The sequence below is a fragment of the Ammodytes marinus genome, assembly GCF_949987685.1.
Source record: "Ammodytes marinus genome assembly, chromosome: 21".
Classification (NCBI taxonomy): Eukaryota; Metazoa; Chordata; class Actinopteri; order Uranoscopiformes; family Ammodytidae; genus Ammodytes; species Ammodytes marinus.
The window spans coordinates 9,152,542-9,174,011 of record NC_137225.1 but is presented as its reverse complement, the minus strand read 5'-3'; the positions used below and the strand labels follow the sequence as shown (position 1 = coordinate 9,174,011).

General features: G+C 42.3%; 1 protein-coding gene across 1 annotated transcript in view; it reads right to left on the bottom strand.

Annotated features, from left to right (window-relative positions):
- Positions 1-21,470, bottom strand: part of pola1 (polymerase (DNA directed), alpha 1) — a 64,686-nt gene that overhangs the window by 28,207 nt on the left and 15,009 nt on the right. Inside the window, 7 exon segments of the mRNA XM_080050638.1 lie at positions 6,925-7,106; positions 7,599-7,773; positions 8,284-8,415; positions 8,569-8,701; positions 8,821-9,026; positions 9,128-9,220; positions 10,000-10,032. Of these exon segments, the coding sequence (XP_079906764.1) occupies positions 6,925-7,106; positions 7,599-7,773; positions 8,284-8,415; positions 8,569-8,701; positions 8,821-9,026; positions 9,128-9,220; positions 10,000-10,032 (954 nt within the window).

Genomic DNA, 21,470 nt, shown 5'->3' with positions numbered 1-21,470 from the left:
AGCTGTTGTTAGCTTTGTGCTACCCACCTCACTTCCGGGCTTCACTGATTCGCTAGCCCTCCACCAATCAAATTGCTCCAAATGAAAGACAGTCGGCCGCCGATTGTCGGCTCAAAACAAGCCCGACGACCTCTACGTCGGCCGACGTCACGGCACACACCAAACAGATTTGTGTCCCGACCCCCTACCGACACTACGACGGCGATTATCTGGCCGGTGTGTCCTGGCCTTTAAAGGTGCACTATGCAGTTTCAGGGGAGGGGGATTTATTTACATTGGCAGAGCCGTTAGTTAGTTTACAAAACATATTTACTCTACATGTAATTCAGAATAATGATATCATAAATCAACGCAAAATTATTCTGAGACACCTGGATTCCAAGGGTAAGACTATAATATGTTTGTAGAGAAAACGGTGGGCCCTGCTGATGTAAACAGCAACAGCAAAGTTTTCAGATAGCTTTCTAACTCCAAACAGTGTTCCAGGGATCCAATTCTCATGTAAAGAAATGTTTATTCATGCAGTTATCAGAATATACTGTAGTGCGGGGGTCACTAACAGGCGGACCGCGGTCCGGGTCCGGACCCAGACGCCGTCCTATACGGACCCGGACCTGTAGTCAATAAATTATTTAAATTACAATTTTTGACGGGGCGCTTCTATTTTGACTGGCGCAGCTTTTCTAGACTTTACGGTACTGGTTTAGCGACTCAGGAAATCCACCGACCAATTGCATTCGAGTTAAGCCATCCTGCCTCCTGCTACTCAGCCAATCGAATCTGTGCATTCCCGGCTCAGGCTGGCTCACCGACAAAGAGACAGTGAGCGATCATGCGAGAGATGACAGAGAGAAGTGCAAGAATTACGAGAATTACAGCGAAATAAGTCAGATAAGAGTGAGAAATACAGCGTTAGAGGGGTGAGAAAGACTGCGGGAGGAGAGTGAGAGACAGCGGGAGAAGGCCGATAAGACAGCGGGAGGAGTGAGTAGGCTACACAGCGGGAGAAGGCAGAGAAGAGTGAGAAATACAGCGAGACAGAAAAGAGACAGAAAAATAACTACAAATGGCGCTCTCTAAGAAGAGAAAAGTAGACAGCGAAAACAGAGCCTTCAATCCAGAATGGACAGACTCATTCATGTTCATTCTTCCAACTGGAAACACAAAACCAGTCCGTCTCATGAACATAATTAAAAGTAAATATCGATCCAGGCTCACATATGAGCACCTGCACATGTGCATGAGAATGGCGCTGACATCCTTCCAGCCCAGATTTAAACTCCTGGCAGGACAAGCTAGAGCTCAGTTCTCTCACTGAACAACAGAAAGTGGGGGAGTGGGATAAAAGAGGGAAAGAAAGAGAAGCTAAAACTGTTCAATGCAGGCCCGGTTCTAAGGGGGTGCATAAACATGCATTGCACCCTCAATTGAAATGTTAGTTCTGAATCCTCAATTAGGGAAAGAGGGCGGACTGAATTGTTTTATAAATATACTTTAAAAATATATATGTAATTGCTGTAGTTTTTGCTAAGGTGCTACTCTCTCTCGCTTTCTCTCTCGCTCGCCCGCTCGCTCACCGGCTCCGTGTGTCAGCGAGCGGGTGAGCGAGTTAACGAGCGATCAACAGCTGAGTTTTTTCCCCTTTTGTAAGACTGGTGAAAACCGGTCAAGGTACAATCATGTGGACTCTCTATTACCTTGATGTAGTCCTATGTGTGAATGACACAGACATAAGATTGACATGCATCATCATCACCAATCGCCAGCAGCACTGCTACTGTCCACAACAGCAACAGGCAAATAAAAAAACATTTTGTATGTAGTTTCAATTATCTATATTTTAAGTGTTACATATTCTTAGTAATGGCAGAATTTCATAAATAAAGGTTAATTTTTTAGCAAGATATTTGGATAGTAGCCCCACTAACATTAGCGAAAGCTAGTGGTCATCCGTCCCTCAGTCCAGTTGTTAAGCATCTGGCTGCTAGCAAGTTATGTTGTTTTGTTAATTTTTCTATTCATCTTAACTATATTAAATGTTGACTTTTTCTTTTATTCTTTTCCCCAGAATGCACCAGAATGCTCCGATTACATTTTAAAAACACAAAAAAATTCTGGGGGGGATACCCCCAGACCCCCCTACAGGGGTTTAGTTTCTGACAGTTTTCTTCAGAGCTTTTCAAAATCGCAAAATAAAAATCCAGTATTAGACAAAGTGGGAGATTACTATGTTGAACACACGTAGTAGGTATAGTGAAGTTTAGAAATTATACATTGAAATATTTCTCAAATTGCATAATTCATTTTTTTTTGCACCCCTTCTAATCTCAGATGCACCCCGAGTCATTATGTTCTGCAACCAAGCCTGGTGTTGAGATATATATATTTTTTAAATTGGTTGAAACTGTTAAAACATTCACAAAGACAAAGGGAACACTGAAGTTGCTGCTATACTTTATTTTATTTTTCAAAAATGAATTATATATTTTATCTTTATTTTAAGATTATTATTAGGCCTATATTTATTTTCACCATTTTATTTTTAAATGCAGCCCTTCTTTTCTATGAAGAGATTAGTTTCAGTTGAGTCAGTTGAACCTCCTTAAATAATACATATATCTTCAGTATTATATATCTGTATAATTGTTTAAAAGTGAGAATAAATATTGTTGAAATGTTTTTGAATTGTTCTTCCTATATTGATTACATGCAGACGTTGATAGAACTACTAGGCTACTTCACTATATATCACACTGAATGATAACGCAAGTTAGACATTATGATATTCCGGACCTTTGCTTGAGGACATTTTCTCTAACTGGACCTATTTGAATTTTAGTTGAATACCCCTGCTGTAGTGGATTTAAATGGCCTGTATTCACCAGAGTTGCTGAGCGTGTAGGTCTTAAAGGTTGGAAGGTCACTGGTGAGAGACGAAAACACCTAATTAAGGACATGTGTTCGACTTGTTGTCATGAAACGATCTGTCTATTTGTAGAAGATTTAAGACACGTGATGCACTCACAGAGATATAAACGCAGTACTGTGGCTTTAAGAGAGTGCCATGCGGCTCTCACCCTGCTGCTACCATGCTCCATGAAATCCTCTGTATGTCTTCTGGAATCCCTTCAATAAACCTGAAACACTGATGAAAAGTCCAGTCTACCGCCTCTGTCTTTGTCGCCATGGGGAAACCATTCGGCACTACAATACCTTAGAGAACTTTCACTTTTCGGACACACCCATGTTACATAGTGCACCTTCAATATGTGGGCAAGAACGTGGCATTTGGAAGGTGTTAGGGGCTTAAAGCACCCCTATGTTCAGTAAATGTTAACGTAGCCTGAAGGAAAGAGGTCAACGTGACCTCAATATCCAGGAATTGTCCATTTGACAGCAGGGTTTACAGTTAATGCAATGAAAAACGTAGCCCACAGTACGTAATAATTACACCAAATATAACGGCTTGAAAACACTCACTTCCCTTTAAACCTGAACTCCATTTAACTGTCACATTGACAGCAACAAAAAGGGCTTTCTGCAGGGGTAGTCATTGAAAAAAATACGTATGTGACACCCTCCCACCCCACTCCCACTCGTTTTTTTTTTATTGCCTTATGTCAATCCTTTTTTTGGGGAGAAAAATAGATTTTCTGCCAGTTCAAGTCAGTCAACTCCTTAAACTCCTTCTAATACACAGATACACAAAATGTATTAACCACTCCGTCCCAGTACATCCTCCTCTTCCTTTCCTCCATGTTTTTTTTCCCTGGATGAAAGCAGCCTCCCTTCTTCTCTCTCCATGATCTCTCCTCCCACACTCCTTATCTCCCTCGTTTCATTCCTTACTTCAATTTGATAACAGAATTCCCCCTCCCAAACAAATTATATTGGAAAATGACACTGCACTTACTGGCCAGTTATTACTTAAGGCTGAGCAATTAAATGGAAATGTGAAAACAAACACCCAAAGTAGTCTGTGTTTTTTCCAAAGATTAAAATAGTGAAATCCAAGGACTTCATCTTTCAACACTCCAAGTACTTTCTACAACGACTGTCATCTTTCCCACTTCACGTCTGCACTCCTAACAGTACGTTAACTTTAGAGCCCCTGTCAATCTTGGACTTAGTTGCATGACAGTAAGCATCTGAAGGGAGTTAGGCATATTAGTCAAACCAAATTAAAGATATAATTTAAGTTTGCTAAACTTTATAGGAATTCAGTTTAGACTGGGCAGGCTATGCCCTGGTTCTTCTTATTACACAACAAGCATTTTGAACCAATCACGACAGTTCTCTGGCCGAACGTTCTATCAAAACAATAACAATGTTGCCATGGACACCATTTGATACGGCCACATCCACACAGTCCTGTCAAATGGTCTCGACTGTAAACAAATATGTTTTTTGAACTAAGTTTTATAATATTTATTTTCAACCAGATTTTTGTAAAAGCTTATTGAGACACACCCAACTTAGATATCATGTATTGATTCATGTATTTTAGACCAGGTTTCCAGAGGCTTTAAAACAATTAAGAATTTAAAAGCACCATTTACAGTGTGCAGCATTGACGCCGGCTGTTTTCATCCATGTCTTTGGTCTGACAATGTGCCGTTTCTACAGCGTGTTGATTTAACTGCCCGATGTGGGATATCCAACTCACTAATAAAACTGAACTCAGGGAAATCCCTTCAGCTTATTTTTTCCCTCCCTTCCTCACTTAATCTTTTCATCCCCCTGTCCCACTACCCCCATCAAACAAACTTTTACTCCTCTGTCTGTCCTCCATCATCCATCAGCGCCTCCTCCCTCCATCTCTGCTGGCTCTGTGTCAGTGGTGGAGTCAAGGCCCATCTGTCCTCCCCTCTCACTGAGCTGTTAGACCATGTTCACCACCCTAATTAACTTCCTGTCTTATCAGTTTCTCTGTGTGTGTGTGCGTGCGTGCGTGTGTGTGTGTGTGTGTGTGTGTGTGTGTGTGTGTGTGTGTGTGTGTGTGTGTGTGTGTGTGTGTGTGTGTGTGTGTGTGTGTGTGCATGTGTGTGCAGACCTCTGACACATTGGTGGAAAATTAACACCAGTAATTGCACGAATCATGGTTAATAGTTTTAAATTATTCAGACAGAACTAACAAGTGATTTTTTAAATTTTGCATGTAAATTTAAAGGAATTCTTCACCCATACGGAACCGGCGTTCTATTATTATAAAATCACTATTATAATATAATGAATGAGGTTTTTCTTCCCTCAGTCTTCCCTTGGCCCAGCTGTCCTGTTAATCCTAACCCTACATTTTTACTAGTGTGATGTCACACATGGGGAAATGTAGGGTTAGACAGTGAGACCATAAAACAATCTTTATGCCTTTTCTCAGGCTAGGATGAACCGATTTCTAAAATGTTTGCACATTTATACTACATAGGATCTCAGAGTTCAATACACCTTCATTTTTAAACCCGTGAAGTAGGGCTTTAAGTGAATCTAATACAGCACTATTGCATGTTTCCTGTGCTGGTGTCAGTAGAAACAAGCAGCGTCTCTGTTGAAGTGTTCAATGATATCAACTTTTTATGGAGTGTGTGAATAACACTCCTTTTTTAATTTATACAAGGTCTCTACGCCAGCAGAGGACAGGGGGTTGTCAGTTTTATTGGTGTCTTCCAGACAAGAAAAAGCTGTGTGCCCTGCTGCTCATTAGAAGCTGATAACACACACACACACAGACACACTCGACCTTGGCCTGACAAATGGTAGGAGATCTGTGTGTGTGTGTGTATGTGTGTCCGTCCATAGAGCAGCGGGGGTTAAGGAAAGGCTTTTCAAGTTGTGGAGTCCAAACTATGCCAATGAAAACAGAGTCCGTATTGGAGCCAGGCAGCTGTCTAAAAATACAGACAGAGACACAATATGGAGGATGACTAAAGCATGAAGCCTTCACAGGAAGTTTGACCGAAATGCCTTCGGACACACCATTCACCACTCTTATCTGTGTCACGACTGATTAATTCATTACACCCGGGTGGAACATACCATTAGTGTAGAGGCCAGCTTGCCTTTGTCATTGGAAGTTTTTCTTTGTATTTGTCAGAGATTCTCTGTACTGCACAACAACATGTGACCCTATTGACTTATTCTTCTGCTGCAGTCTAAGTTACAAGCCCCTCTACTGTATGTACGGGACTAGAGGGCATTGGTTTTAGCTAGGTGGACCTAATGAACTGAGGATTCTCAAGCAGAACATCCCACGGAGCCGTTTTGGGGAACATTTCCTTGGGGATGATGTAAACTCTGGTGTTAGGTTGCACATATTTTTCATTCCTCTAGGGAGGAAAAAAAAAAGAAAAGCGTTTGCATCGACTTAAATCTAAATCTCTTTCCAACCGCAAATAAGCCCAAGAATCCGTCTGACAAATGAATGACCACGATGACTGGCTAAATCTTTTTGAGAAATGACAACGGATACGCGACAAGTGTAGAATTAACAGCTCATTGACGCGCTCTGGCTGAAGCAACTTTTAAGACTTTCCCATGAGTAATCCATGACATAATATATTTGGTAAACCCTGCAGCTGTATGCTCCAGAACAATACGTCATTCAAGCAACATTTAATGATGGATGGACAACAATGGTTGTGTGGTTAAAACGGGAGTCATTAGCAAACTTATTCATATAACGGATGAAAAACTGAACCTTAAAGAGGCGGCTACACTTAGAAACAGACACAGTTCTATTTAAACTAAGATTGGTGTAATAACCGGATGTTTCACTCCTGTTAATTTTTATAATTTTCTAAGACCAAAAAAAGAAAGAGTCAGTATTGAAATGTGCTTTCTCCATTGCCATGGGACTAAAACGAAAATGCAGCATAAGACAATTAAGGGGACAATAACGAAGGTTGACACCGTGTTGCATGTACTCACAGCTCCTTCAAAGACGCTGTCGTAGACGTTGTCGGTGCCACATTGGGTGCAGGTGAAGGTGAACCTCTCACAGTCCTTGTAGCGTTCCTCGTCTGTCAGCTGGACCGGAGCGCCCAGCGTACCGTCAGCCTCGTCCTCCCTCTGGTACTGCTGCTGAGCACGGAACTGACTGGGGTCCAAACCTGGTGTGGTGGACAAAAACATCATTGTTTCATTGTTTAATCCCGTCCCAGTTCTCTTTTTCACAATCTACAATATTAATCTAATAATAATAAATCTAACAATTAGAACAAGGAGGCTAAAAAATACTTGGTAAATGTACACTTAAACCCTTTCATGTTATGAATTTGAGACAACAATGAAACATCTATTCTGCACTTTTATTGGGCTGTTGTGATATTAGGTGTGACAAATGTCTATATTTGGCTGCCTCAGCTGTTGACAGACTATAAAACGGGAATAATGACCAATGCTAAACACATAGAGGGATTAGTGCCATCACTCAAGGTAGGCTACGCACCACAAATACCAGTGTTTATTTATCAATTAGTATACCTTTAAATTGCAAATTCAAATTCTGATATGTTTGAAAAAGGTTCACTCATTTAATATTAATTAAATACTTTGATGCCTCATGTCTTCTCTAGAGTGCACCAGAGCTGCCATCAACTTACCCAGCCAGGTGGCTATGAGCACGCTGTCAATGCCCTCGATGGGGTCACAGATGCGGGAGACCACGGGGTGGACCTGCTGGGCCAGGTAGTACTGTATGTCCAGACTGAGACCCTCCTGCTTCTGGAGCTGCTCCAGAGCATAGGCCCTCTGACTGGCTGACAGCGTGGAGCCGTCCTACAGGAGAAGGAGAAGGCATACAGTCTAATGAGTATTCAGGAGTAATAAATGCATTTTAAGTGGCTACGGGGAACTTTCTGTTTGTGTTCATTCTAGCACCCCCTTTGGACAAATGCGGTCGTGTTTATACAACACCAGCTTTTCCTGGGCGAGCGTACCCGGACAAAGGCGTTAAGAAAAACATAAAAATAGCATTCTTTGCACTGATGGTATCGTTTGCTTTTATATTTAATATATGAACAGCAGTGAGAAATAAGACTGTTTCAAAAATATTTTAGCGCCAATGCCTGTGTTTGAAAATGCTTTAAAAGTGATGACAGAACCCCTGTAAATGTTGTAGGCCTAATTTGTAAAATAATGAATAAAATAAATCTTTTAGAAAAGGACTCGCTCCTGAACTTGGACTCGTTATCGAGGTATATCGTATCGTGAAATGTTCATACCGTTCAATCCCTACCCTTAACAGATGATATTTATGTTTTTTTTCTTTTTTCGTGATACACACACCTTGCAGATGATGTAAGAGACGGTATCTCCAGCTTTGACCCGGTGACCGCCCTGGGTGTTCATCCATAGAGCCACGTGGACGTGAGGGAGACTCTTCTTGTCTGGATAGTCCTGAGGATCTTTAGTGAGGGCCTGCAGGAGAGAGCACCACAGAGACAGGAGAAAGAGAGCAACAATCAACAAAACCGCTAAGAAAAAAAAAACACAAAACATGTCAACTGCTGTATGTCAAGAACAACTGATGGATTCAGATGAAGGCCTTTCCATGTTTAGCAATGTCCTGACCTTGTTTATCTCATACAGGTTGAGTGGTATGTCTCCAGCTGCTACTTTCTCTCCCAACTCCACCAGGTGCTTCTGGATGTTCTCCACGATGACGTCGCGATTCTGGTCCGACAAGATCTGACCAATCACGTAGCTGCAAGAGCGCAGGGGAGGAATCAAATTGTATCACGTCTAACGAGCACTTGTATACATTTCTCATAAGATGCTAACATTAGCACGGGGCTAGAACTCCATTTGACTTATCCGACGTACTTGCCACATTCCTTGGCCAGGTCGCACCAGTCCCTGCGCACGATGTCCAGGCCTTTGAGCTCCTGCTTGACGCTGTATCGTCCCTCGCCGTGGTTCTCCACCACCAGGGCGGCATACTTCTTCTTCTTCAGCAGCAGCAGTGACTTAAACACGCCGTCAATGTCGATCTCCAGCAGTTTATAGAGCTTGTTTACCTCTGCCTTGACCTGACAATAATAGACACACACACACACACAAACACATTAAGTGAAATTGTCCAACACGGGAAGTAACCCCGAAGGAAACACACAACTTCTCTACTACACACCTTATTGCCAAGTTTGAAGACTTCCTCCAGAGACCTGCTGTTGGTGTTGATCATAATGGAGTCGGTATCTCCGTAGATGACCTCTAGATTCATCTGAGGCACACAGCAGGAGAATGACACAAAGAGAAAAAACTATTATAGGAGTGAATAGGGCTGTGTCAAAAAATCGATATGCCGATATATCGCGATATTTAGTTACGCAATATCAGTATCGATTTCCAGTTCTATTTTTTTCCTTAAGATAATTTTTGGGGCTTTTCAAGGCTTTGTTGACAGTGCAGATAGAGAGATGAAATGGGGCAAAGAGGGAATGAAATGCAGAGAACAACCATGGGTCGGTTTCAAACTCAGGTCTGCTGTGAGGCCTGAGCCTCTAGGATACTGGCTATTGAAGTTATATTAATTTTGTTTATAAGAGTACTTAAGATTCACTGTGTTCTCATACATTTCTGTTTGTTGTATTCACTGACTGTGCATATGCACCTTATTTACATATGTTCAGAGGCACAAAAGCACACTGATGTATTTTCATTTTCAGTGTGTCCTGTCCAGTTAGTGCAAGAGTGAATTGCATTCGCTAAACCAAATGTATTCAATCAGTCAAGTATTGTGTCGCAAGGACTAAATGCAGCTTCCATCTCACTTTCTAGTATATTACTTGTCTGATTGCCATTCATTTGAACTAATAACATCTATGAGTTCCAATTTAATATAATATAATGCATGTTGCACTTATTAATACTTACATATGCACTGCAGGATGTCTTTTCCTTTTCCTAATATATTGGATATACCATATTTTTTTTTACTTTTCCTCGACTACATTTGAAAAATATATGAACTGAGCAACCATAAGCTTGTTTGTGACCCACCTTCTGAACCATGTCTTTGGTGTGCATCAGAATCTGAAGGGGAAAAGCAGACACAACAGTGTGAATGGAGCGTCTTACACAAACTGAAAAAAGCATTACAGGAAATCAAGCATTTCGGCATAGTAAACAAACACAACCCTCAAGAACAAACAACGATTAGATGTTTAGTTTCTACTTTATTTATCCTGTGTGTGTGTGACGTGTGCGAGTGCATTCGTGTGGACATGGGAGCAGAGCAGGTGACTTGGTTTTAAATGGGGGATAATTGGCTAAGAGGGCAATTATGAGAGCGTGCTGTGACGGGCGTCTTTTTCAACCCACACACATCCCGGCCGTGCAACACACACTCTAACACACACACGCACTCACACCTTAATGACTCCTAATGGCCTTCATCGCCCGCTGAGTGAGTGACGGACAAATAAGAGAATTCTGTTAACGCAGGTTGTCCACCGTGTGTGTGTGTGTGTGTGTGTGTGTGTGTGTGTGTGTGCGAGGGAGAGATCTGAGCAGCCGAGGGATCCCAACAGGTGGGGGCCCTGAGGGAGGGAGGGCAGGGTGAGTAGTGGTGGGGGGGGGGCTCTGGGTGGCTAATCTGGGGGGTCGCAGGGACGGAACGCAGTGTGACCTGTCACCAGCAATCTGCCCCTCAATCAACCACCGCCTCATATATACACACCCAGTCTCACACTGTGCTCCGCGAGGTGGACAAGGACGTGGCTATTTCAGAGTGTGAGGAAGGGGCGGAAACGGGCTGTGGCAGGACAAGGAAAGGGGGGGGCGTTCCACTCCCTGAAACCAGAGTGGGACTTAAGCATGCTTTATGGGCTGCTACATACCGCTGTACAGTGATGGGGGGGAGGGGGGGAGTTTGAGTCATTCACAGAACAGCCTCCTCCATTAGGGACTGCAGTCAAGGTCAAGGTCTCGTCACACTAACACACTCGCACACACATCTTGGCCTGTGCGCACACTCACTAAATTGTGCCGCAAAGCTTTAATGCAGAAAATATGGCTAGTCCCGTCAGATGATATAAGCCTTAGGATGAACTCGGGATGCGAGTAGAGGAGCGTAACAAACCGTAGCACCATAATTTTTGACTGGACTATAATGAAATTGAGAAATTTTTAATACCTCCAAAAGCCAAAAGAGAGAGAGACATTTTTATCAAATCTTGTACGTTAACCCTTCTATGTTTTACCCTTCTATGTTTAAATGTGAATCCCAGCAGCTTTTTCTACTGCGAATGAAGTCACCCATCAAGGTGCGGCAATGTGGCAAGTCAAATACATGCAGACGCGTATACGATGTAGAGGACATTGTAAGGTAACTCCTGTCTCACAGGAGCATTGTATTGGCGTCTGATTAAATTCACAGATCTCAAATCACACTTCCTGGATTCATATTGCATTGCCGCTTACAATGCACAACTATCTTTTTTTATTAGCAAATACAGGTTGTAAAAAGGAGAGCTACCTCAGTATAAATTAAGTATTGCAAAATCACTTTATATAGACAAAATGTACTGTCATCAGGTACGGTAACTACCGTATTTTCCGCACTATAAGCCGCACTGGACTATATACCGCAGGTGGTGTTATAATGTTTAATTACCATATGTAAGAATTCCTGCACAGAGGGGATTGTCGGGAAAGAGATGGCTGCTTGAGGAAGCTCCCATTATTAACATTTCAACAAACAAGTTGCATATTTGCATAACGTACGTAAGTGTTACTATTTAGTGCAATAGTAGCTACTAGGGATGGGCACGAGTGTTTTCGCTACTCTTGTGATCACTTGCATTCCTCGAGGATCAATCGATTCCTCGTTAAACTTTTTTCTATTTTTAGAACGCAACGCATCTGTCTGCAGAACAACGGTTCACCGCAATAAAGCGCTCAGTGCTTATTGTCAAACAGTCACAGTTGCCATATGATATTAAGGATTTATTCCCACAAGTTTAAAACAGATTTTCCTCACTGAAAGTAATTAAATCGACGGGCCACAATCCGATCCGATCGAGTAGGTCTGCGTTGGGGAGAAAAAAAGCATGGGCTGTAGTTGTAACAAAAAAATAGCCTAAGTCACCATTTAAAATAAGAAAGGCAGCAAATAATATTAAATGATTGTCCTACAATTTAAATACATATAAATAACTCACCAAAGCAGATAGTTCTATATCCAACCGCGTAATGCTCACTCCGTGTCCGTGAATATACCGCGACTAATTCCTCATTAACGGAACGTTACACCGGTCGGTTTTTGAATCTTATCCCCATATTCCCTATTGAAGGCTTCTTAACTGTTGTTGGCTCGGAGCGAATGTGCCTGAAGTAAGCCTTGCTTCTTACTTTTCTTTCCAAGCGGATAGCACCTTGCATGCTCACCTGGAGTCTAGGCTACTCATTACTAACTGAGAGTAACAGGTGTCATCTCCCCTTTTTATAAACGTAATTTTATCATCTGCTTTGAAATAATTGGACAGTTATATTCCTGACAATGTTCTGGAGAAAGGAGCGACCGTGTTCAGCTCCGCGGTGCTGTGGAGAATACAGGCTGCGCTGCGGTGGCAGTTATTTGCAGTTGCTTTTTGACACAACGCTCAGTTTATTGCACTTGCATCAAAATATTTAATTTTGTTAAACTTTATTTTATCCGTTTTGTGCCGTTTTGTACACGTATATAACATTTTAAAATAGGGGCGGCCCGCCGGCCGGCCTAAAGGCTAAACACTAAAAAAAACAAAAAACGATTTTCCTCATCCACCAATCGAGTTCATTTGAAACGAGGAGTACTCGATTACTAACGCCCATCCCTAGTAGCTGCAGAACATATACTGTGCTGTGTAATAACAGGGTCGAAAAATTGGGAAAAAGTCGCGGCTTATAGTCCGAAAAGTACGGTATTAAGGAAGTCGTATCTGTGTGTATGTTTGTCTGTCCATCAAGTTTATCGCCAATCACTCATACGATCTACTTCACACTTGGCGGGTGTATTTCTGAGGACCCAAGGGAGTGCACAACAGTTTGAACAGACGCGCATCAAAATCCAAGTGGCAACAAGCAGGTCCCAAACAAGCACTGCAGTATTATTGATGACTAATCTACATTATAATCAGGCTTCCATTATGAACTATGGGCTCTGCAGTAACACTTTTCTCAATGATAAAAGAGCAAAGGAGAAGTCTCCTTGAAGGAGAAGAGAGAGACAACAGGGGAGTCGTGGAGTGATCAGAGAATAGACAGAGGGAAAGGGCAGATGAGTGATGAACGGAGGGATGGGGGAAAAGACAGGGAAAGCAAAGTGAGGCAAAAGGAGGGGTGGAGGCCGGCGAGGTGAGAATGTGTTGATGTAATTGATGTGTGGACTCATTTAGACAGGTTTTTCCATATGCTGTCACTTCTAGCAGGACGGACAGCTTTAAAGGAATGGACCGGGTGAAAGACAAGTCGTTTGACCATGATGCAATGTGCACTGCTGACCGTTTGTGTGTGTGTGAGTACATTCCAACACGCGCAAACTATAGGGACCAATGAAAACACCTAACCCCCCCCGGGGGGGGGGGGGGGTTAGGTGTTTTCCCGGGGGGGGGGGGGGGGGGGTATGTCTTTCCTTTGATGACTGCACTAGTCATCACCGCGCATGCCGCTCATACTGGGGGAAAAACATCTGAAAAAGCTCGGCAGAGGACTTGTGTTACTTAACGGCATCAAGATATTATGGGATGTACTTCAGTAATTTGACCGCGTCTTTGCACATCAGCCACATTATAGGTTAACAAATTCATATAGAGCTGCAACAATTAGTCAATTAATAGATGAGTTGCTAGACAGAATAATTGATCTGCGACTATTTTGATAAATCACTTTATTGTTTTATTATCATTTTTCTTTTAGCATAAAATCGCAGACAATTCATGGGTTCCAGGAAAATTTGTGTTCCGATTCTTCTGACAGCAAACTGAATATCTTTGGGTTTCGGTCCGATCAAACAAGAAGAAATTCCGTTGTTAAGATTTGATACTTCTCCATTCAAGTTCAGTCTACTTAGACAATCTACTCTGAGTCCCATTTGAATAGTTTTATCTCTACAGCAACTCAAGGTCATTTACTTCTTCTCACTCTCCTTAATTGTTTTATACTTCTATACAAATCTGTTGAAATCTTCCAATTCATTTTAATTCTCTCTTCTTTTCACACTGTAAACCATCGCTCAATTTTCTCATGTTCCTTCCTTATTCTCTTTTTCATCTCCTTGTTAATACAGTGCAATTAGACTGGGCGGTAATTGAGCAGCTCACTGACAAACGCTCCCGCAAAGATTTCTAGGTAGAACAGATTTTTTAAGAATTGAAAAATCCCACAACTCATCCTTCCTTCTTAGGCCACGATACAGGTGAGGGCTGCAGTGTCAGTTTGCATTCTTTTGGGCTTGTGAGAGGGTCAAGGAGGTTCATCAGGCAAATGAGATGGCATGGCTTGTCATGCACTGATTGCTCGTTCCCCAACACACTACTAAACTAAAACAAGTCATCAGTTTACCTTGGCGTAAGTACTATCTAGGATTATCTCCTTGGGGGACCTTCACACCTGTAGTTCTGTTTAATTGGTCATGACTGATAAGGGGATAAATTGTCAGCTGAGTGACCATAACCCTACCCAAAATCAACTGGAGATTGGATATTTTTACATTATAAAACCTGTCTGTACACATGTGTTGTTCCCATTATTAGCTGTGTGTTATTGCACCCTGTCATGCTAATTGATGAGAGGCCTAGCTTTGTTGTGATATCCGCCTTTTCCCAGCTGTCGCTCAAGCTATTTGTTGCCCTCATCTATTAGGGATTTATGTGTTTTGTCGTTTGTCGCTATCATGTATCCTTTGTTTCCCACTTTGCCCGCCTCTTCCTCAAAACATCTTTTGTCAGGCTGTCATTTAAAATCAGAACATGGGTCTACACGTGGCCTGCCATGGTTTAGTGATAAATGTTTTATGGATTAGAAAAAGGAAGCGGTGAAGATAATACAGAGAGAATCATGATTGGACAAATGAGCAATTTGCTTCCTCATCTAAAAAGGGCAAATATGCACACAATCACGCTAAGCCTCCCTGATTATCGCAAAAATGATATCAGTGATATACAGTATCTCACAAAGGTGAGTACACCTCTCACATTTCTTCAAATATGTCATTATATCTTTACATGGTACAACACTGAAGAAATGACACTTTGATATAATGTAAAGTAGTCAGTTTACAGCTTGTATAACAGTGTAAATGTACTGTCCCGTCAAAATAACTCAATTTTGTCGGTGTACCCCTCGTGTGCGCCTGTCTTTACAACCTCTCGTTTGATCATCCCATCAGCTGATCTGTGTGTCTGCGTGTGTCTATGTGTTCTGCGCGCGGCGCGATGCGCGTGTGCATTCGGTGCGCACTTGTTAGACACGGAAGCCAATGAGCAGGAGCATGACTAGCAAGCAAACGTTGAACTAGTGGCGAAAATAAAACCAGCGCCTGCTCTGTGGAGATATTAAGGACTCAGTAACAGGGACGTTGAACAGGAAAAAGTGCTGAGCAAAACTTAGAAAGTTAAAATTGCTACGTCGCCGTGGCAACACAACCAATCTGTATCAACAGCAGAGACAGCGCTGAAAAAAACGGCATGCACTCGTTTCAGTAAGTTTACAGTAGTGCCTCACTGCTACTGCCTTTGGCATTCTTCTCAGAAAAGCATTCATTTATTTTCAGGGGACATATTAATTTATTTATTGTTTTAACTGTTAAGTTATCTTGAAAACAGCAGGCCATAGTAGGCCTACAAGCTTTATTTTTTTGTATTTTCAATGCTAGGCCTACTTTATTTTTATGTTTTAAATTGAGAAATAGGCTAGATGAAATATAATGGTCGGAATAGGGAAGTTGCCTTATGTAGCACACATGTTGATAGGCTAATCATGATGTGTAGCCTATGTTAATTAATTAATTTTCAACAAGGCTATTTGCATAACAAATAAATAAAATGTTTTCAGTAGGCTAGCTTCAAGGTGAGGTGATTCAGATTATTCCAGAAATGAGTACTAGACAGGACCTGTCTATATTAGATCTTAGCGTTTATTGTTTTTATTTATTGAAATCCACGTGTTTTTCTTCAATAGTTTACGTGGCTTGTGTCTCCAAATTATTACAGAAAATAGTTATAGGCAGGACATATGACAGTTGTTTACAGAGCACAGAATTAAACAGATTTCGCCTCTCAAAGTGCACCAGATTGATGTATTTAACTTTAAAAGGATAAGGTTTCTTCTGCAGGGGGATGCCCCCAGACCCCCCTAGAAGGTCCATTCTCAGGCATCAGATTATAATCATGAGACTAGGAGAGGAGGAGTAGGGTTTTATCCGCTCTTTATTTTCCTTCTTTCACAGGCACAGCCGCATATAGATCGCGGGAAAAGAGCAAAGGCTTAAACTCCGCTCGTGAGGAGATCCCTAGAACAGCTGTTGCAACCCACAAATCGCAGCCGTTAATAACATGCAAACTATATTATAACAGCGGTCGGGACTGCATGTACATACTCACACACGGGTGATTCACATTTAAACTCAGATAAACACGTTTCCATGTGGAATGATCGCTTACTGCGGCAACTTGCACACTCACACTGTCACACATCTGACCGAGGGAGAAGAGAAAGGAAACTTACTAAACAGACTCTCCAGCCGACTGACATCACGGCCCTAACTGACTGCTATCCACACTGAACAAAACACATCTTAACGCACTGTAAGAAATAACAACACTGTAACTTATGAATGTTGGGGCCTTTTCTACAATGGTCGCTACTTGCTACTGTCTGCCGTGGAATCAAAACAAACCCTCTAGTTGGGCAATACAGAAGCAGATGGCAAACAGACAGGTCTGTCGGCCAATCAAATCGTTCGGTCCGAATAATATCATTGGTTGAAGTTTTCACAAAATATTATGAGATTGAAATCATTGTTTGTTTTTACTCCAGGTGGGTCTGTCTTGCATTTTAGAGTGTCATTACCTTATTAATACCATTTTAACCTAATCCAAAAAAAGTGTAAAAATGCAACAAAGGTAAGGGTAGCTTTAACCCGCTTGGGCATGGAGTTCACCAGAGCTTCACAGGTTGCCACTGGAATCCTCTTCCACTCATTCATGACAACATCAGTGAGCTGGTGGATATTAGAGACCTTACCCCCTCCACCTTCCGTTTGAGGATGCACCAAAGATGTTCAATAGGGTTTAGGTCTGGAGACATGCTTGGCCAGTCCATCACCTTTACCCTCAGATTCTTCAGCAAGGCAGTGGTCGTTTAGAGGTGTGTTTGGGGTTGTTATCATGTTGCAATACTGCCCTGCGGCCTGACATATAAATGTAGCGCTGCACAGGACAGCTGCTTTTTCTAAACAACAATGGCCTGTGAATTTAGGGCAGAAGAGCTGGAGCTGGCAGTCAGAGGGCTGTCCTTTAGTGTCCCCGTGATATGGCGGTGATCTCGCCCTCAGCTCGGATTGAGAATAGCTCAGGGATCTCACTGTCAAACCAATTGTTGCCAGCCATTACTTTTCTTATTTCTGCTTCTTAAAAGATGTGTAGACACGCAGAAGATTGTTTCCTCCCTTACACAAAACAAATCAGAAAATATTGCTTCTCCTTTTGCTCCGGGCAGCAAATGAAGCGACACGGACCGGTGAAAGCGGTCGGCCCAGTTGCGCATGCACGGATTTTCAGCAGCGATCGCAGCAGAAATGCTCCACAGAAATCACAAATCAAGCTTTTTTCAACGTTTGCAATGACAACTGAGATCAATGGCTCTTTCAGTCTCTGGCCAGGTATATACTGAGGTGCCATGTGACATTTCAGCGTGATAGGTCAAGCCGTTGAGGAGGAAAGAATGACAGACAGACAGACTTTCCTTGCTTTATATAGTTAGATTACGTTGAAAACATCATGCATTTTGGAAACTTTTTTTTTATTAATTGGAGAAGCTGTCTTTTTAACAGTGGATATCCTTGAATTTAAATATTTTTAAACTCTTAAAACCATGACCTGGCAGAGGCTTGACCTTACTGACAAACATTATCTTGTAAAAGTTGATTATCTTATTTTCATAACTGTTGGAAGTCAAAATACTTATTGCGATTCAATTTCATATAAATTGCACAGCTCTAACACACACAAACACGCAACAGACAGCCATCTGCAGATCACAGACAGCATGTTAAACCTCAGTGCGGCAGAGGGCCCTTGTAAAAAGAGCCTGGGGCACCACACCAGTGACGATTGTTTTGAAAAGCACTCAGCTGAAAAGCATTTTGGGATGACAGTCGACCGTCTGAAATAGCACCTGTGGAGGAACACACCACTGTCAGAGCTGGGGCTGGGAGGGGGGGCATAGTGCACACATGTACACAAGGCGCAGGAGTGTGCATGCACATGCACCAACACTATCGCACACAGACAAAGATGCAAAAAAGATTTATTTACTTCTGCTAGTGCACACACCTCCATACACACCCACAGAGAATGAAAATCCTTCTTTCACTGAATTGATTTCACTTGCATGCAAGAATACACACACACACACACACACACACACACACACACACACACACACACACACACACACACACACACACACACACACACACACACACACACACACACACACACACACACACACACACACACACACACACACACACACACACACACACACACACACACACACACACCTGTCCTGGCAGATGCCATAGCTGTGTTCTCATGTCTGCTGCTGGGAGGGTCAATCTGCTGTAAAGCTGTGTCTGATTTAATACAACCGGCTGAGATCACAAACGCCGGCATTCACCGAGAATAACTCGGCAATGACAACAATCCTCCTGCTGTCTGCTCAATTAAAACTATGGCACTTTAGTGGCTGGAAAGGACACATCCTGATGTGTCACTTCGACCCTGGGGCAGTCAATGTAGTCACCAATGAATCCTCACAATGTTGCCAGGCAAACAAGTTAATGTATTTGTAAATAGCTAAAAGGGCTCATCAAGTGGTGATAAAGCTGGGAACAGATGGTTCAGGAAGATGAAATGACTGTCTGTCACTACACATCAGCAGCCAGCTCATAAAATGAGTCAGGTCTAGTTCATATACAGTATACATTTTAGTATGCCTCTTTTTACAATACTTTTATAGTAATGTTTCAAATGAAAGCGAAGGGTCACTTCCGTATGTACGTACGGATAATGTTTTAAAGAAAAAACATATCTACAAAAACAGAGCTAAAAAGAGTGTAACAGACCAGATGGCCACAAACACGAGGGCAAATAAACGATTATGTCGGTCGGTAACGTCTCAAAATAAGTAACTGCGAGCTAACATGTTTGCCATGTTTATAAAATTCCCTCAATTAAAACTGCAGTAAGATCACAGCACTGACTAGACTTGTAGACCAGATAAACATTAACATATTAGTTTCAAATGGTACAGATTCTCATTTGAATGAAACATTTATAACAATGCACTGTATCCTTCAGCTCATTTGTGAGCCTCCACTGCTGATGTTGTCAATGAAAGGCCAATGTCTACCTTCTATCAAAACAGTAATTGATTCATTTTCTGACAACTGACTAATTATTTCAGCAGGAGACTAAATGGCTAGATTATTCAGAAACTGATATCTATCACTAAATGGTGTAATTTTGCTGATGCCTTCATCATCCCTACAATAAACACAGCAAAGTAGAATACAGGATCAAATTCACTGGGGGTAATACATCGAGAAATGTGAAGATTTTAATAGAACTGAACATATGTATCACCTACTTGCCAAGTGTGCTGAAACCATTTACTGATAATTATCCTCTCTTTTACAACTCTTATCAGAAGCCCCTTGCTAGAGACGCCATGTGTCAGAGCAATCTCTAATAAATTATAATCCCTAATGGCCTCATTAGTAGGTGTTACTAAAGACGCAGTTTAGATTCTGAAACCTTGTCCTGTCCCACTGTCAGCCCGTCACAGCCAAAATAGCATTCGCTGCTCCCATGTGACTATTTGTTAAGCCCTCTCCTATCAGGAGTAAAGCCAGCTCTTTAAGGGGGCTACGGGGCCATGGAAACATGCATCCCTCATTTCCCTAGACGTGAGCACGCATACATGCATGGCACTGACACCGACACACACACATATCAGTGTGGGCCAGGCGGCTTATGTATTCTTAAGTCTAATTCGGGGAAATGTAAAAATGACCCCTGTGATTCTGAGACAACGGTAGCAGCGACTGAGACCCTGAAAGAAAGAAATGGGGGCAATGATATTTACTCTCACATCATCAAAGCACAGACAGGCAGACAGACAGACTGAGAAATTATAGTGTGCTTTAGGTATTCCCGTGTCTAATTCTGGGAAAATGATTTGTGAGGAATGATAGGGAACTTGAATGTGGGACACCAGGGGGGCAACAATATTGACTTAGACTTCATTACAAGCACACGCAGCCCCCCAGCGACACACAGTACGCACCGGGGTTTAACCTAAGCCAAACTTTGACCTCTCTGCACCCTCAGTTTGCTCTGTTACCCAAGCCCGCTTCTATCCCCTTCCCCACCGCATGCCATCCAATAATGTCAACTACAGGCTCCTGTCAGGCTGTTTTTAAACACAAGGACAGAGACTCAATTACAGCAGACACGGCTTTCAGGAGTCGTCCTCCGTCCACCGAGACGCACACAGCTGCTAATGGTTGTCAGATTTGCTGGCAAAAGGGTCAGGAGGTCGAACCAATCTGCGTTCCGAAACAATCAGCGGCTTCCACCCGGCCTCTGTTGTTAACATCACTCGATAAGGAGGGCACACACACACACGCACGCACGCGCGCGCACACACACACACACACACACACACACACACACACACACACACACACACACACACACACACACACACACACACACACACACACACACACACACACACACACACACACACACACACACACACACACACACACACACACACACACACACACACACACACACACACACACACACACACACACACACACACACACACACACACACACACACACACACACACACAAGTTTGTGTTGTTGGGTAGAAAAGAAGGCTTGCATGCTTTCTTAGAAACATAGGAATCGGGGAGGAAATAAAAGAGGTTCCGATTCATTCTGTGTCCATGTTAAATGAAAGATCAGTCAATCATTATTCATAAAGCACCTTTGATACACAGTGAAGGCAACATAAAGGGCTTTGCAGAATAAAAAGAAAAAGAACAATACCCTCGCCCTTATCCACAGGCAGAGCAGCAAATTACTTTCAGAAATTAAAAACACTCAAACTCACTAAACACGTATTGAACAAAACAAAATGGCGTTAAAGATCAATGGAACAATAAAACAGTAAATGAGGAAACGCTATCCTAA